The following is a 17,596-nucleotide window of genomic DNA, read 5'->3' as shown; positions in this document are numbered from 1 at the left end:
AGTATAAAATAATAAAAGTATTGCACATTATGATCATTTCATCAGACAAATAATTACAATAGGTTACAAAAAGCAGGAGTCCTTAACCAGCAGAATAGAAATGATTCTCTGCAATCTGCAATTTGTATTAAATCCACAGATCATATGTTGTCAGCATGAGTTCATTAAATTCTCAATCATTTACATACTGTCTATGAGCTTTATAAAGTAGGTCATTGCACTGCCTTGTAGTCTATTTGTTCTATATCTTATTTGTGGAATAGAGTCCTTTCTCCTGAATTTCAATCCACATTTATATTTATGTGGTTGTGACAAGAGATCATAGATTTAAGTGTTTTCCAGTGAAGTCTAATAGAAAGTTTTCTAACTTGCTGGGAACACATATTCAGATGATTGATTGTGAAACGTTTCAACAGGATTCATGAATGAAGTGAATTATCAAACATGATTCTATCTCTATTTGTACAAATTTGTTAAAGGGATGCAGGAAAATATATCCAACACTTTATCTGTATTTCAGCCCAGTGGGGAGGGAGAGTGTGTGGGACGGGGATCTGCAGCTGTAGTGGAATAAGAGGGAAAAAATGGTCCCTAGAAACGAGAATGATCTGTTCTGCATTTCTGTCCTCTACTTACAGTGATGACTTTGGTAATCTCCTTTTACAGAGCACGAGAAGGTGAGGATTTGCAGACGAGGATTTGCAGATGAGGAAAGCAAACATCATGTCAAGATCTGGCAGAGTCATTCGATTCATCAGGACTTGAATATCATTGGCCTTTGCATGTCGAAGGAGAAATGTTTGTCTGTTCTGCCTGTGGGAAAAGATTTCAAACATCAGTGTGACTGGAAAAACACCGAGACACACACACAGCCGAGTGAGAGTGTTCCAGTGAACTGACTGTGGAAACATCAGTGTGACTGGAAAAGCCCCGAGACCCACACAACACACATCCGAGTGAGAGAGTACCAGTGAACTGACTGTGGAAAGAGCTTTAACCAAATACACAGCCTGAAGAAACATCACACCATTTACAGTGAGGAGAAACCGTTCACATGTTCTGTGTCCGATCAAGATGGGCAACTGATCATCCAACCTGGAGACACAAGGACACTGGCACCATGGAGAAACCTTGGAAATGTGGGGACTGTGGGAAGGGATTCAGTTACCCATCCCAGCTGGAGAGCCATCGGCGCAGTCACACTGGGGAGAGACCGTTCAGGTGCTCCATGTGTGGGAAGGAATTCGCAAAGTCATCCAGCCTGGGGTCACACCAGAGAGTTCACAGTGACGAGAGACCTTTTAAATGCTTTTACTGTGGGGATTGCTTTAAAACCTCTCCAGATCTAATTAAACACCAGCTTGTTCACACTGACAAGAGACCATTCAGTTGCTCTCATTGTGAGAAGAAATTTAGACAATCATCTCACCTTATTCAACACCAGCGAATTCATACTGGGGAAAGGATATTCACCTGCTCCGTGTGTGGGAAACAATTCACTCAATCATCCAATCTCCAGACACACCAACGCACTCACAGTGGGGAGAAACCATTCACCTGCCCCGAGTGTGGGAAGGGATTCAATCGATCATCCAACCTGCTGAGACACCAGCGGGTTCATGTGTGACTCCAGGGATTGGATGTTATTGTTAATCACGTCCTTTGTTTATTTCTGCTCAAGTTAATAACCCCTATAACTAGGCTGGAGTTTGATGTTCTCCACAGGACAGGTGATGTGCTAGGATTGCAGTATGTGGGCGTTTTTGGAGAACGTTACAATCCTGGGCAATCATATCTGAGGAGTGTCTGCAACTTGCAGAACCTGGGCTCAGGGGTATTGAGCTGGAGTCTGAGCTGCTGACATTGTGGGGCATCAAGGAGAGGGAAAGTCACCTGGACACTTCCCCAAGGCTCAGTAGAAATTTGCAGAGGGTGGGGGACTCAATTTTCTGCATCAATCGACAGTTTGAAATGTGTGGGGGTAAGTGAGGAACGATCAGTGAGCTGCAGCTGTCTGACAGCGCGGTGTATTACTGCAGGCTGAGAGACTCAGTGACAGGAACCAGAGGGAACCTCATACAAAAACACTGTTGCAGTGGGACATGAGCTCTGAAGAGAGAAGTCAGATTTCATGCACTGCCCGTATATTTTTCTGCTCTATTTGATATACCACTGATAGAGGATAACAAGAATAAATCTTACCCTTTTTATGTCCCCAGTGGAAGGTTAATCAGAACCCACCCTGTCACCAAGCTGAATCTAATTCATGACAGTGAATGAAATATGGGCAGCACGGTAGCACAGTGGTTAGCACTGTTGCTTCACAGCACCAGGGCCCCGGGTTCGATTCCAGGCTTGGTCACTGTCTGTGCGGAATCTGCACGTTCTCCCAGTGGGTTTCCTCCGGGTGCTCCGGTTTCCTCCCACAAGTTCCGAAAGACATGCTTACTAGGTGATTTAGACATTCGGAATTCTGCCTCAGTGTACCTGAACAGGCACCAGGGTGTGGTGACTAGGGACTTTTCACAGTAAATTCATCGCAGTGTTAATATAAGCCTACTTGTAACATTAATAAAGATTATTATTAAACAGGACATCATCTACATTCAACACCTGTTTTTGAGATGATTTATTTCAAATCAATTAAAGATCAAACTGTCTCTCGGATCAATGAGATCGCTGTCATTATTTCATTCCAATTAATTGGTTACATCAGTGATATTGTGATTCTAATCAACCTTTACAGCAACATTGCTGTTGACCAATGTGTGCAAATTGTCCTCCCATCAGTTCCAGCACCTGCAGGAAGTCACAATATTTCATTGCAACTTGGCTGTAAGGGTTAGCCCTGAGCCTGGTGGTAGCTTCACTCATGATACCCAGTTACATGTGAGGTAGAAATGGGCCGGGAATAGAAGTAAAATATTGCGGATGCTAGAAATCTGAAATAAAAACAAAATGCTGGATAAACTCAGCAAGTCTCGCATCACTTGTGAAGAAACCGTTGACATTTGGTTGCTCGACGTGCCCCTAACAAAGATGGGGGAAACGTCAGCGATGTCTGCATTTCGCCGAGGACGTCCGGACAGCAGCGCATGCGCATTGCAGCGGGTGTGGTTTGTTGACGGAAGCGCGCGGATTATTCCCCGGATCAGATTTGAGGGGGGACGGTTAACGGTCGCCGGCGTTGCCATGGCTGCGGGGCGGCGCTCGCCAACCGCGCGCGCTGGCAGAAGTGGACCCTCGAGCTCAACCCGAGCGGCAGCCGCAGGTGCAGAGGCCGCGCTGGAGCCTGGGGTTCGAGTAGGAGGCGCAGGCCGGGCCAGCCTGCTCTCTCGCATGGAGGGCACCGCACACTGACCCGGGGATGTGGGCATCAACCTAAAACTTTCCGCCCCTCACTTGGCAGAAAGCAGCTTCTCAAATCTCCCAGAAACCACTCCGACTCCACTTGGCTTCTTTTCCCGGGGTCACGACCCTGCGACGCCATCTTGGTTTCAGCCCCCCACCTGAGTGTTGGCTGGAGGGACGATTGCTCGTTTCTGGGGCCGGGTGCTGCAGTGGGTCTCTCTCGACATTCAACATCGTTCACTTTCAAACTAAAATTCATTGCCTCCGGTGACTCGGTGCAATCGCCTTTTAACGGAGGACTGGACAAGGGGATTGGCACCCTGATTGTCAGTTGACTCCAATGCACTTTGTGGCTGTCCAATCCCATGGCAGTTTGGTGCATGCAGTGTGCCCTAGGCTTGCTCATGGTTTAGTTCATGCTGGCAGTATTGCCACCACAGTGGGATCCCTGATGGAGAGACTCCCTCTTTGAAGAGGGTCCTGAAGGGCTTGCTGAGGTGACCCAATTTGTGTTCTCTGTTTTTCACAGGAGCCGTGATCAACAGTATGGCCAGGGCGACTTCATGAGCCCAGTCGCATATTCAGACAAACAGCTTCCAGACATCCGCATCCAAGAAACAGACCGGATCCTGGTTGAGAAAGTAAGTTGGATTTGAATGTGTCCTCGTTGTCCAGCTGGCCAGGCTTGGTTTGTCAACAGTGGTAAACTGGGTTGGTGAACCGCTGCACCCCATGTACTAAAGGAACCTTTTGTGGTGTTAACCGTCATCCTTATTTCCAGCCCTGGGTGTAAGATCAGTACGTGACCTTCCCCAACCTGGCTCCCTTTACTGATGCCCTGCTCACTTTCTGTTTTCAGCTCTGCTGGGACATCGCCTTTGGCCCATTGAAGCAGCTGCCCATGAATCTGTTCATTATGTACACAGCCGGCAACAACATCTCCATCTTCCCTATCATGATGGTTTGCATGATGGCCTGGAGACCTATACACGCACTGATGTCCATGTCGCCAAGTGAGTATTGTATTGATTCTGCAGCTGAGAAACAGCTTTTAACTGGCATCATTTGAATGGGACTTAGAACAGAGTGCTGAGAGCTGGGTGAATAAGGGAGTTCAGGAAGGACAGGGAAGAGGAGCTCTTTTACTCTCCAGCTTTCTCAGCCTTGAAGAAGTGGTCTTACTCTGCTACAGGAGAAGAAGTTAGTTTGTTGATGAGTAACTGCCAAGTGACATGGGGTTATTCTATTTCTATGGCTCAATATACTATAGCAACTGGTTCTAAGGTTGATAAAATATATAAAAACAAAAGTAAAACATATTAGGGGTGGCAAAGTAGGTTTCTACCTTCATTGTACAGATATCCCCCTGGGGGAGATGGGTTAATTGAAGACACCAGTCAGTGTACAGATATCTCCCTGAGATTTCTCTTGGTGTCCAACAATCCATTGATCTCAGCCTGGAATATAATCAGTGATTGAACATCCACAACTCTCTGGGTTAGAGACAACTCATGGGGTGAGGAAATTCCTCTTCAGCTCAGTCCGAACTAGCTGCCCCCCTGAGGCTATGTCTCTGTGTTCCGGATTCTGCAGCCAGAGGAAACCGTGTCTCCGCATCTCCCTGTCAAACCCTCTTTACAATTATATCTGTTTCAATCAGATCAACTCTCAGTCTCGTAAACCCAAGAGAGTAAAGGCCCATTCTTCCCAATCTCTCCTCGTTGGACAATCCTGTCATCCCAGGAACCAATCTGGTGAGTCTTTGTTACCCTCTCTCCTTGGCAATTCTGTAGATAAGGAGACCCAAACTGCATAAGTTATTCCTCCTGTGTTTGACCAAAACTCTGTACAATTGCAGAAAGATTTCCTCACTCAAACTCCAGTGAATCATAGAAACCCTACAGTGCAGAAAGAGGCAATTTGGCCCATCGAGTCTGCACCAACCATTTGAAAGGCCACTATACAGAGACCCAATTCCCTCCCTGTCCCTGTACCCCCACCTTACCTTTGGACACTTAAGGGGCAATTTATCATGGCCAATCCACCTAACCTGTACATCTTTGGACTGTGGGAGGAAACCAGAGAACCCGGAGGAAACTCAGGCTGACACAGGGTGAATGTGCAGGCTCAGCACGGACAGTCACCCAAAGCTGTAATCAAACCCCGGTCCCTGGCGCCATCCCTCGGTGAAGGCTAACGGAACATCTGCCTTCCTAATTTCTTGCTGTATCTCCATGCTGTCTGTTTGTGATTTGAGTACAAGGATCCCCCAATTCTCTATGAACATTTCACAGTCTCTCCCCTGTTCCTGATCTTTCTGTTTTTTTATTCTCACTCCCAGTCTTTAAGGTCCTGGGGAATTCGACTCAGCACTGGCTGCAGCGTCTGCTCTACTTCATCGGCAACCTGCTGGGGTTGGCCCTAGCCGTCTACAAGTGCCAGGCGATGGGGCTGCTGCCCACACACTCCTCCGACTGGCTGGCATTCCTCCAGCCGCCCCAGGTAAGATCTGAACTCGGAACGTGAGGGGGAGCCAAGAAAATAGGAAGAGGAGGAGACCGGTCAGTGCTCTGGAGCCTGAGCAATGGGCCCAACATTCCCTGCAGTTTAGATGCTCCGATTGAAAGGTGTGAAATTCTGAGGAGACTCCATAAGGTTGATGCGGAGAGGCTAATTCCCAGAGAGTCAGGGACACAGGGCCAGTCTCGATAAGGGGCGGCCATTTTGGACTGAGATGAGGGAGAATTTCTTCACCCAGAGGGTTTGTGAATCTTTGGCATTCTCTATCCCAGGGAATGCTGGATGTTCTGTCATTGAGTGCGTTCAAGGCTGAGGTGGAGATATCCTTGGGAATTGAGGGGTGGGGAAGAGTGGAGTTGAGGTCGATGATCAGCCGTGATCTTGCTGAATAGTGGAGCAGGCTCGCCAGGAACTATTCCCACTCCTATTCCTGACGTTCCCCTCTTTTCACAGAGAGTGGAGTACACGGGCGGGGGGCTGGTCCTGTGATGGTCCCACTCTCCTCCCATCGCTCGGAGAGACAACGCCCGAGGATGATCGACACTGGACTGAATCTGTTTCCGCCTGGTTAACGTCTGACCAGGCCGGCTCCAGGTAACTTGCCCTCCCATCGCTCGGAGAGACAACGCCCGAGGGTGATAACACTGGACTGAATCTGCTTCCGCCTGGTTAACGTCGGACCAGGCAGGCTCCAGGTAACCTGCTCTCCCATCGCATCCCCCCCCCCCCCCCCCCCCCACCCAACACACACACAAAGAGACAGACAGCTGGCCCGTGTACACATGACCACAGGAATGGCCGGAGATGTTGGCAGCAACGACTGTGCATTTTGTCACTGGGTATTCATTCATTGATTCTTCAACTCCCTTTGCTGAGCCACGAATGAAGGATGTGTTGGGGCTGACGATGGGACGGGAGGCGCCTGAATCAGTCATTCCCGGATGATCCCGGTGGGTCTTGCTCTCCATCTGTCCCTGTCCACCCCCTCAAGCGAATGTAAAATATAAACAGCAACAGCAGGATGGGGAGGGAAGTTCTCTCCAGTGTCCCTCAAACCCCCACTGAAATTAGGTTCCTGACCCTGTGTTGCATAACACTTTGTGGGATCTTACTGTGCATGTGGCAGTCGCCGTCTCCTCCCACAGAACGGCAGGGGCTGCACTGCAGGAGTGACCCGTCAAAAGGAAGAGATCGTCTTCCTCCTGTGCCTTTTCAGACTGGCCCAGACCTTTCAATCAACACGGCAGCTTTTTGTATTTGAAACACGTTCACTGTTTTCACGTGGGAAACTCGGCAGGGACTGCACAGCAAGATCCCACAAACGCTCCGATTACCACCAGATACCACGTCAGGCTGTGTGAAGGATAATACTGTCGCTCGGACACCAGGCTGGGAAAGGAGTGGTCTGGGTACGTGCTGCCTTCCTTCTCTTCATCAAATTGGCCTCAGGATCTTGTACATCCTGAGGGGGCACAATGTGACAGGGACCCTGGTTTTATGTTCCACAGTACTGACAAGAGGCACGTTATTGAATATTTAGTGCTTGTGTATCTGTGAGCGGGCACACATACGTGCGTGTCTATGTGCCTGTGGGTGGGTGTGTGGGGTGTGTGTGCGCGCGGTGCGTGCGAGTGCACCTATGCATGTTGCGTGTGTGTGTGAGGGCGGCTAAGCGCGTGTGCGAGGATGCCTACGTATGAGTACATGTGTGCCAATGGATGTGTTTCTGGTCTTTCAACTGCCCTTCCCAGGTTCCAGAAAAGATTTGCTCCAAAGTCAGTCTGGGCATTGTACCTGAATGTGTTCCACTCTGATACTCTGCACTGTCACTGAGCTTCCCTGTTAACCTCCTCTGGTGCGTGAAGTGACTGCAGCATCTCCAGGGGTTTCTGTCAATCTGGACATTATACCTGAATGTGTTCCACTCTGATACTCTGCACTGTCACTGAGCTTCCCTGTTAACCTCCTCTGGTGTGTGAAGTGACTGCAGCATCTCCAGGAGTTTATGACAGGTCTCGACAATCTGCTTTCACTTCATTTAATGTTTGTGTTTGAATTGTTACTCTACTGTTGCTGGGGTCCTAATGGTCAGGGCGCACCCCTGACCCCTCCCAACTCTGAGACTGTGCCCGATACAGGAGTGGACTGAGGAGGCTGGATGCGAATCGATAACCTTGAGGTGAGTGGAGAAATATTCAGTCAGTGCGAGTTTGGCTGTGCTGTAAAGAAGCTGCAATGTCTTTTCAATGATCCTGTAACTGTGGAAATAAAGAATCTTGGCAAAACTGGGCCTCTGTGAAATGACAGCAAAGGAAAACGAGTCTCAGATTTCATAGACTCCACCAGCTCAAAGCTCTCCTGCTCCTTAATAGGTTTCATTTTTAACTCTGCAACAGCCTCGCCTCCTCTGTCCCAGACTTCATGCTGCTGTCTCAGTAAATGGAATGACTGAGTGATCCACACTCAGCTGGTGAACGCTCTCTGTCTCTCTCTCTCTTTCCCTGTTGTGCTGGTACCCATGAATTTCAGGCTGATCACTGAATTCCTATCTACAGTCAACAAGAACTTGATATTTATTGCACCTTCAATACAGTAAAAATCATTTATCATTGGAGCTGCTTTCACCAGATATTCTCGTGTTCCAGATCACCAGAATTCACTGAGTAAAATCATCTCTACTCATGTCCACCCTGGCTGTTATGACAAATATTTTAAAGCTGTCTTCTGTTGTTACCAACCACCCTGCCAATGGAAACAACTTCTCTCTATGTTGATGAAAACGCCTCAAATATTTCAGTCTCTCTTTCCTTCACCTTCTCTGATACTGGGAGAACAATCCCGGCTTTGCAGGTCTCTTCACAGAACAGAAACCTCTCATCACTGATACTATTCTAGCAAGGCTTCCCTGTACCCTCTCCAATTCCTTGCTATATTTCCTAAGCTGTGGTAACACAATATTTCAGATGTGGATTAGCCAATGATTTAGAAAGATTCAGTATAACGTGTTTTTCCACTCTCTTCCTCCAATAAACCGAAGACCCAATTAGGATGTTTTGACCAAGTTGATCGACCAGAAGGCCTTTAACAAGGTGCCGCATATGAGACGATTAAATAAGTTGTTAAAAATCAATTTAGAGTACCCAATTATTTTTATTTTCCAATTGAGGGGCAATTTAGTGTGGCCAATCCACCTAACCTGCACATATTTGGGTTGTGGGGGTGAAACTTACGCAGACATGGGGAAAATGTGCAAACTCCACACGGACTGTGACCCAGGGCCGGGATTCAAATCCAGGTCCTCCACGCCACAGTCCCAGTGCCATCTACTGCGCCACATGCCGTCCTACTTTTAAATAAGTTAAGGGTAAGATCCTGGCGTGGACAGAGGATTGGCTGACTGGCAGAGAGTGGGGATAAAGGGTCAGTATGGCAGCCAGTGACTCGTGGTGTCCCTCAGGGGTCGGTGCTGGGACCACAACTTTTCAGAATATACATGAATGATCTGAAGGCACTTTTGCTAAGTTTGCAGATGATACAAAGATCTGCAGAGGGACAGGTAGTATTGAGGAAGCAGGTGGGCTGCAGAAGGACTTGGACAGGCTAGGAGAGTGGGCAAAGAAGTGGCAGATGGAATACAACGTGGAAAAATGTGAGGTTATGCACATTGGAAGGAGGAATGGAATCATAGACTATTTACTAACTGGGGAAGTGCTTAGGAAATCAGAAGCATAAAGGGTCTTGGGAGTCTTTGTTCAAGATTTTCTTAAGGTGAATGTGCAGGTTCAGTCGGCAGTTAGGAAGGCAAATGCAATGTTAGCATTCATGTCGAGAGGGTGAGAATACAAGAGCAGGGATATACTTCTGAGACTATATAAGGCTCTGATCAGACCCCATTTGGAGTATTGTGAGCAGTTTTGGGCCCTGTATCGAAGGAAGGATGAACTGGGCTTGGAAAGGGTCCAGAGGAGGTTCACGAGTGATTCCTGGAATTAACAGCTTGTCGTATGAGGAGCGATTGAGGACTCTGGGTCTGTACTCATTGGAGTTTAGAAGGATGAGGGGGTATCTTATTGAAACTTACGGGATACTGTGAGGCCTGGATAGAGTGGATGTTTCCACTTGTAGGAAAACTAGAACCAGAGAACACAATCTCAGACGAAAGGGACTATCCTTTAACACAGGAGATGAGGAATTTCTTCAGCCAGAGGGTGGTGAATCTCTGGAACTCTTTGCTGCAGAAGGTTGTGGAGGCCAAATCACTGAGTGTCTTTGAGACAGAGATAGATAGGTTTTTAATCAATTAGGGGATCAGGGGTTATGGCGAGATTGCAGGAGAATGGGGATATCAAAATATTAGCCATGATTGAATGGCAGAGCAGACTCGATGGGCCGAGTGGCCTAATTCTGCTCATGGTCTTATGGACCTGTCCTGTTGCATTGAAATATTTGTTTATATTCACTCCCGGGTCACTCTACCTGCATTCTGTTTAAAATTGTACTGTTTAGTTTACTTTGCCTCTCTTCATTCTTCCTTCCAAATACATCCTTTTTTGAAAAATGTTTTGAAATATTTAAAAAAAAAAAAAATTTAGAGTACCCAATTCATTTTTTCCAATTAAGGGAAATTTAGCGTGGCCAATCCACCTACCCTGCATATCTTTGGGTTGTGGGGGCGAAACCCACACAAACACTGGGAGAATGTGCAAACTCCACACTGACAGTGACCCTGAGCCGGGACTGAACCTGGGACCTCGGTGCCGTGAGGCAGCAGAACTAACCACTGCACCACCATGCTGACTCATTCCAAATACATCCTTGATTTGAATCACTTTGGGATGTTGTGAGCTTGTAAAAGATGCAAAATGAACACCAGTATTTTCTATCACATTTACAGCTGACTTAAGTTGGAGATTTTGCTCTGGAACGTTTAAATGAGAGACAGTCAAAGTTTAACTATTTTACTGCAGAATGAGTTGGTTATAAATACAAGGTTCTTTAGTGCAGCCTTGGCAAACTGAGTGTAACCCCGAGAGTCAGGTGAGTGGGGGAATTCGGTGAAGGAGGTGTTTGCTCCCTTTTTTTTTTACCTTTTTCGCCCTGTACAAATTGGTTCTTACTGGGAAATCATTTGCAATTTGTTGAGTATTTGGTAAGTTGTTCAGGTCTACTCTATTCCTAAGGTTCAGCAGGGAGTCAGTGAATTCAGAGGAATGAACCCAGACAGCAGTTCTTAAAGGTTCACTGCAGCCCTGGCAGCTCCATTCTCACCTCAGTAGAGTTCAGCAACTGCAGACACTATTTACACCGGAGTTCTCCTGGTGCAGCGGGAGCAACATTTTGCTTGAACACCACCAAAACAACCTGATTAATCAGATCACTCGTCAGATGCTGGTTGTGGAGTCTTCCAGCCAGCACAGGGCGAGTAAGTGAGCAGGACCTGACGTGAGAGAGCACACGGGCAGTAGAGATGTAGACGCTGACACGTTCTGGTCGGGGGAAGTGTGGACTGAATGTGAGGTTGACCGGGAATTTTAATAGGGGAATGGATGTGGGTTTCAGCAGCAGCCGAGCTGGGGTGGGTACAGGCGACATTATGGATTTTGAAATATCCGGTATGAGTGATGGTGTGAATATGTGGTCAGAATCTCATCTAGCGTGGTGGCACAGTGGTTAGCACTGCTGCCTCATAGCACCAGAACCTGGGTTCAATTCCAGCCTTGGGTGACTGTCTGTGTGGAGTTTACACATCCTTTCCGTGTCTGCATGGGCTTCCTCCTGGTGCTCTGGTTTCCTCCCACAGTCCACAAACATGCAGGTTAGGTGGATTGGCCATGCTAAATTACCCCTTAGGTCAAAAGATGTGCAGGTTAGATGGTTTCGCGGATAGGGCGGGGCAGTGGGCATAGGTAGGGTGCCCTTTTCAAGGGTCAGTGTAGACTTGAAGGGCCAAATGGCCTCCTTCTGCACTGCAGAGATTCAATGATTGTGCAGAGTGTGGTTCAGCCTCAAGACAGTTCCCAGGGAGAGGGATGGACTTGGGAGTTAGAGTACGGAATTTCTTTTTAAAAAAAAATAAATTTAGAGGACCCAATTCATTTTTTCCAATTAAGGGGCAATTTAGCGTGGCCAATACATCTACTATGCACATCTTTGGGTTGTGGGTGTGAAACCCACGCAGACATGGGGAGAATGTGCAAACTCCACACGGACAGTGACCCAGTGCCGGGATCGAACCTGGGACCTCAGCGTTGTGAGGCAGCAATGCCAACCACTTTGCCACCGTGCTGCCCTGAGAACGGAATTTCTACTGGTGACCGAACACAATGGCCTTTGGTCTTCCCAATTATTAATTGGAGGAAATTTCTGCTCATCCAGTACTGGATGTGGGAGAAGCAGTTTGATAATTTAGTAACAGTGGAGCAATGGAGAGGGATGGGGGTGAGGTAGAGCTGGGTGTTGTCAGTGTACTAACACGGTGCTTTGAGATAATGTCACCTTGTGGCAGCGTGTAGATGAGAAATAGGAGGGGCCGAGGACCGATGCTTGGGGGACACAGAGCACAAGGACTTGGAGAGGAAAGTGATACGAGATGGACGGTACTTTGCAACGACAGTAGGAAAAGTTTTTCTTTTTTAAGAGGATAGGTGATGATGGTGGATTTAAAGGTGAGAGTGACAGAGAGAGAGAAATGTTAACAATATCAGCTAACACGGAGAAGCTAACATGGTCAGGATGTTTAGTGCGAATGGAGTCTAAGGAGCAGAAGGCAGATCTCTGACAAGATGAGCTCTGAGGAAGATTGAAGGTAGGAGTGAAAGTGGAGAAAGATGCAGGTTCAGGGCTCAGACTTAGAGAAATGGTTTGGTCTGGTGGGTTAGTGGGAGGGAGGGAAGCAGCAGAGGCAGCTGATCTGATTGTCTCAATCTCAGTGACAAAGAAGCTCCATCAGCTCCTCACACTTGTTACTGGAGGGGAGGTGAGGATGGAGGAGACTGGGGAACCCTTCAAAGGGAATTAATCTGTTAGAGATATTTTAAAAATTACCACCCTGTGTTTAACATAAAAGGAGGTTTATTTGACTTTTATGTGAAATGTTAACCATTATAACTGGAGTTTATTAACACCAGCAGAAACAGATCCAATGAATATGGTTCACTCCCGGATACAATTAACAGAACAATTCAATCACAGTCACTTGTGAAGTTGCTGGTGTAGCAGCAGGTTGGCTGACTGTGTGAATCCCTTCCCACACCCAGGGCAGGTGAACGGTCTTTCCCCAGTGTGAATGCGCCGATGTGTTACCAGATGCGATGATTGAGTGAATCCTTTGCCACACTCTGAGCAGGTGAATGGCCTCTCCCCAGTGTGAACTCGCTGATGTGTCAGTAGGTGGGATGACCGAGTGAATCCCTTCCCACACTTAGAGCAGGTGAACGGCCTCTCTCCACTGTGGATGCGCTGATGTTCCAGTAGGGTGGATAACCGAGTAAATCCCTTCCCACACACAGAGCAGTTGAAGGGTCTCTCCCCAGTGTGAACTCGCTGATGTACAATCAGATCAGATGATCGCCTGAACCCAGTCCCACAGTGAGAGCATCTGAACGGCCTCTCCCCAGTGTGAACACGTTGATGAAACATCAGTTCCCAGGAACTTGTATAGCCTTTCTCACAGTCCTGACATTTAAAAGGTCTCTCCCCGGTGTGAATTCGCTGGTGTGTCCGCAGGTGGGATGAGTGAGCAAATCCTTTCCCACACGTGAAGCAGATGAATGGCCTCTCCCCAGTGTGAATTCGCTGGTGGACAGTGAGGACAGATAATGTCTTGAAACCAGTCTCGCAGTGAGAGCATTTGAACGGTCTCTCGTCACTGTGAACACGTTGATGACCAGTCAGTTCCCGGGAACTTTTATGACACTTCCCACAGACTGGACATTTAAAAGGTCTCTCGTCTGTGTGAACTTGTCGGTGTTGCAGCAGAGAGGATGAACAAGTGAATCCCTTCCCACACTCAGAGCAGGTGAACGGTCTCTCCCCACTGTGACTGCGCTGATGATTCCCCAACTCAGATGGGTAATTAAAGCCCTTCCCACAGTCTCCGCATTTCCAAGGCTTCTCACTGTGGTGACGGTAGTTATGTTTTGTCAGACCAGATGAGGGACTAAAGTCTTGTCCATACACAGAACATGTGTCCGGTTTCTTTTCACTGTGAACGGCGCATTTTCCTTCCATGTTTCAAATATGGTAGTATACAGGTTACAATAAACTGGTTTCAGTTTCCCGACTGCAAATCCTCCCCTTCTAATATCCTGTGAAATTGATTTAAAACAGAAAAGATGGAGTGAGAGAGAAGCAATAAAAACACAACGGTAGGTTGTGAAATTGAGCTGAATGAATCTGGACATTTGTGGGGCTGGCACTTGGAAAAAGTGACCATGAATGAACTGGTTCATATAGAACATAGAACAATACAGCGCAGTACAGGCCCTTCGGCCCACGATGTTGCACCGAAACAAAAGCCATCTAACCTACACTATACCATTATCATCCATATGTTTATCCAATAAACTTTTAAATGCCCTCAATGTTGGCGAGTTCACTACTGTAGCAGGTAGGGCATTCCACGGCCTCACTACTCTTTGCGTAAAGAACCTACCTCTGACCTCTGTCCTATATCTATTACCCCTCAGTTTAAAGTTATGTCCCCTCGTGCCAGCCATTTCCATCCGCGGGAGAAGGCTCTCACTGTCCACCCTATCCAACCCCCTAATCATTTTGTATGCCTCTATTAAGTCTCCTCTTAACCTTCTTCTCTCCAACGAAAACAACCTCAAGTCCATCAGCCTTTCCTCATAAGATATTCCCTCCATACCAGGCAACATCCTGGTAAATCTCCTCTGCACCCGCTCCAAAGCCTCCACGTCCTTCCTATAATGCGGTGACCAGAACTGTACGCAATACTCCAAATGCGGCCGTACCAGAGTTCTGTACAGCTGCAACATGACCTCCTGACTCCGGAACTCAATCCCTCTACCAATAAAGGCCAACACTCCATAGGCCTTCTTCACCACCCTATCAACCTGGGTGGCAACTTTCAGGGATCTATGTACATGGACACCTAGATCCCTCTGCTCATCCACACTTTCAAGAACTTTTCCATTAGCCAAATATTCCACATTCCTGTTATTCCTTCCAAAGTGAATCACCTCACACTTCTCTACATTAAACTCCATTTGCCACCTCTCAGCCCAGCTCTGCAGCTTATCTATATCCCTCTGTAACCTGCTACTTCCTTCCACACTATCGACAACACCACCGACTTTAGTATCGTCTGCAAATTTACTCACCCACCCTTCTGCGCCTTCCTCTAGGTCATTGATAAAAATGACAAACAGCAACGGCCCCAGAACAGATCCTTGTGGTACTCCACTTGTGACTGAACTCCATTCTGAACATTTCCCATCAACCACCACCCTGTCTTCTTTCAGCTAGCCAATTTCTGATCCACATCTCTAAATCACCCTCAATCCCCAGCCTCCATATTTTCTGCAATAGCCTACCGTGGGGAACCTTATCAAACGCTTTGCTGAAATCCATATACACATCAACTGCTCTACCCTCGTCTACCTGTTCAGTCACCTTCTCAAAGAACTCAATAAGGTTTGTGAGACATGACCTACCCTTCACAAAGCCATGCTGACTATCCCTGATCATATTATTCCTATCTAGATGATTATAAATCTTGTCTCTTATAATCCCCTCCAAGACTTTACCCACTACAGACGTGAGGCTCACCGGTCTATAGTTGCCGGGGTTGTCTCTGCTCCCCTTTTTGAACAAAGGGACCACATTTGCTATCCTCCAGTCCTCTGGCACTATTCCTGTAGCCAATGATGACATAAAAATCAAAGCCAATGGTCCAGCAATCTCTTCCCTGGCCTCCCAGAGAATCCTAGGATAAATCCCATCAGGTCCCGGGGACTTATCTATTTTCAGCCAGAGGCCCGTACCCCATGGCTTACCCCTGGTAAGTCGTCCCTCAAGGAAGGGAACCTGCCACTTGGTCTGGACCTACACAATTATCTGGTCTCGCTGGGAGAAGAGAGCAAAAGAGGAGAGGGGAGGAGCAGGAAAGGAAAGGCAAGGAATGAAGTAGAGATATTTTATATATCTACAACTCAACAAGACGTTTGATAGAACTTCCAAAAACTCCCATCTTCCTCCACCTAGAAGGACCAGGGTAGCAGGTGGTTGTGAACACCATCACCACCAAGTTCTCCTCCAACGTACACACCATCCTGACTTGTTCAACATCCAATACTGGATGAACAGAAATTTCCTCCATTTTCATATTGTCTACAGTTCCCGCCAGCCACTATCTTCACCCCTTCTCCTCTGAACTGCCAGAGTCCGAACCAGACTAAATATTTCACCTTAAACTTGAGCTTTCATCCAGATATCAACATCATCACCATTATTGACTATTTCCACTTCAATAACATCACCCAACTAAGGATGGCAGATTTACACAGTGAATGTCAATGATTTGGAACTCAATCATTATGCTAAAAGGGCGATTACATTCAGGTGCTGAGTAATCAAATAATGTGGCCAGATTTTGATGTGAAACTTGGTTCAAGTTTCGTGTCTGCAAATCCTCTTCTAATACGCTCTAAATGGAGGTTTACAAAAACCATCACTGTCAGTCCAGAAACTAAATGCAAAAGAGACAAACATTTCTCTTGGATTGAGTTTGCTGTATCTAAATCCTCCCCTTCTGACCCCCAGTAAAGGGGTTTCTAAAATCTATCACAGCAGTCCAGTAGAGAAATTCACAACACCCCCACCTCCGGCGTCCTGAACAAAGATGATGTGGAGATGCTTGGATTGGGGTGAGCTCAGTAAGAAGTCTTGCACAAGGTCAAAGTCCAACAGGTCTGATTCAAATCACTAGCTTTCGGAGCACGGTTCCTTTCTCAGGTGAATGAAGAGGTAGGTTCCAGAATTATATCATAGAATTTACAGTGCAGGAGGAGGCCATTCGGCCCTTCGAGTCTGCACCGGCTCTTGGAAAGAGCACCCTACCCAAACACACACCTCCACTCTATCTCCGTAAGCCAGTAACCCCACCCAACACTAAGGGGAATTTTGGACACTAAGGGCAATTTATCAGGGCCAAACCACCTAACCTGCACAACTTGGGACTGTGGGAGGAAACCAGAGCACCCGGAGGAAACCCACGCAGAAACGGGATGTGCAGACTCCGCAGACAGTGACCCAAGCCGGAATCGAACCTGGGACCCTGGAGCAGTGAAGCAATTGTGCTATCCGCAATGCTACCGTGCTGCCATATATATATACCTCTTCATTCACCTGAGGAAGGAGCAGCGTTCCGAAAGTAAGTGATTTGAAACAAACCTGTTGGACTTTAACCTGGTGTCAGACTTCTTACTGAGCTCACCCCAATCCAACGCCGGTATCTCCACATCATCAGCAGCTGGTAAGGATGTGGAAACGTACAGGGAGCCATGCAGTCGGCGGATAGACGGGTAAAATTTATAAATGTCTGGTGAAGGCTTCAAACCTCGAATACGAACCTGCAGATCCCGCGTTTGCTGCTCCGAGTCTTTCTCCCGGGACCAAGCCCTGGGTAACATCCGCCATCTTGGTTCAGCGTGGAGCAGAGCGCATGCGCTGGCGTCTTGGTGACGCTACAGCGTGGGCGGAA

The 17,596-nt window shown here is 47.4% G+C and overlaps 2 protein-coding genes and 1 long non-coding RNA gene across 8 annotated transcripts in view; 2 read left to right on the top strand and 1 right to left on the bottom strand.

Moving 5' to 3' along the window:
* LOC140418408 (uncharacterized) overlaps nt 1-2,667 on the top strand; it is a 5,429-nt gene extending 2,762 nt beyond the window's left edge. Inside the window, exon 2 of the long non-coding RNA XR_011945018.1 lies at nt 667-2,667. This is a non-coding gene — a long non-coding RNA (uncharacterized lncRNA). The remainder of the gene's footprint in view (nt 1-666) is intronic.
* Nucleotides 1-17,596, bottom strand: part of LOC140418386 (uncharacterized) — a 17,835-nt gene extending 239 nt beyond the window's left edge. Inside the window, exons 1-3 of one of the 5 annotated variants that reach the window (XR_011944985.1) lie at nt 17,466-17,488; nt 14,048-14,177; nt 637-813 (exon numbers count right to left, since the gene is read on the bottom strand). Coding sequence is in view for 3 of the 5 variants with exons in the window: in XM_072501856.1 (XP_072357957.1) it covers nt 13,063-14,100 (1,038 nt within the window). In the remaining 2 variants the exon portion in view is untranslated. Of the gene's footprint in view, nt 1-636; nt 814-12,924; nt 14,178-17,286; nt 17,429-17,452 lie in introns of those variants that run through there. The other 4 variants (XR_011944986.1, XM_072501856.1, XM_072501858.1 and 1 more) reach the window with 4 other exon arrangements.
* Nucleotides 3,094-8,156, top strand: LOC140418394 (ER membrane protein complex subunit 4-like). 2 transcript variants are annotated; one of them, XM_072501875.1, is made up of 5 exons: nt 3,094-3,111; nt 3,881-3,992; nt 4,211-4,364; nt 5,693-5,853; nt 6,325-8,156. In XM_072501875.1, exons 2-5 carry the CDS (start codon nt 3,915-3,917, stop codon nt 6,358-6,360), a joined length of 429 nt encoding a protein of 142 aa, XP_072357976.1. In that variant the 5' UTR covers nt 3,094-3,111; nt 3,881-3,914; the 3' UTR covers nt 6,361-8,156. The 2 variants fall into 2 exon arrangements, with proteins under 2 accessions (XP_072357976.1, XP_072357975.1); XM_072501874.1 differs by lacking the exon at nt 3,094-3,111 and adding an exon at nt 3,121-3,271.

Source organism: Scyliorhinus torazame, chromosome 5 (genome assembly GCF_047496885.1).
Source record: "Scyliorhinus torazame isolate Kashiwa2021f chromosome 5, sScyTor2.1, whole genome shotgun sequence".
In the NCBI taxonomy this organism is placed as follows: Eukaryota; Metazoa; Chordata; class Chondrichthyes; order Carcharhiniformes; family Scyliorhinidae; genus Scyliorhinus; species Scyliorhinus torazame.
The sequence above is the reverse complement of the archived record's forward strand: the minus strand, read 5'-3'. Positions and strand labels throughout refer to the sequence as shown.

Bases quoted from the DNA above. Each gene is read 5' to 3' on its own strand.
- LOC140418394 (XM_072501875.1), top strand. From the start codon at position 3,915: ATGAGCCCAGTCGCATATTCAGACAAACAGCTTCCAGACATCCGCATC. The intron at 3,993-4,210 runs GTAAGTTGGATT...TTCTGTTTTCAG, and splicing joins ACCGGATCCTGGTTGAGAAA to CTCTGCTGGGACATCGCCTT. The intron at 5,854-6,324 runs GTAAGATCTGAA...CTCTTTTCACAG, and splicing joins CATTCCTCCAGCCGCCCCAG to AGAGTGGAGTACACGGGCGG.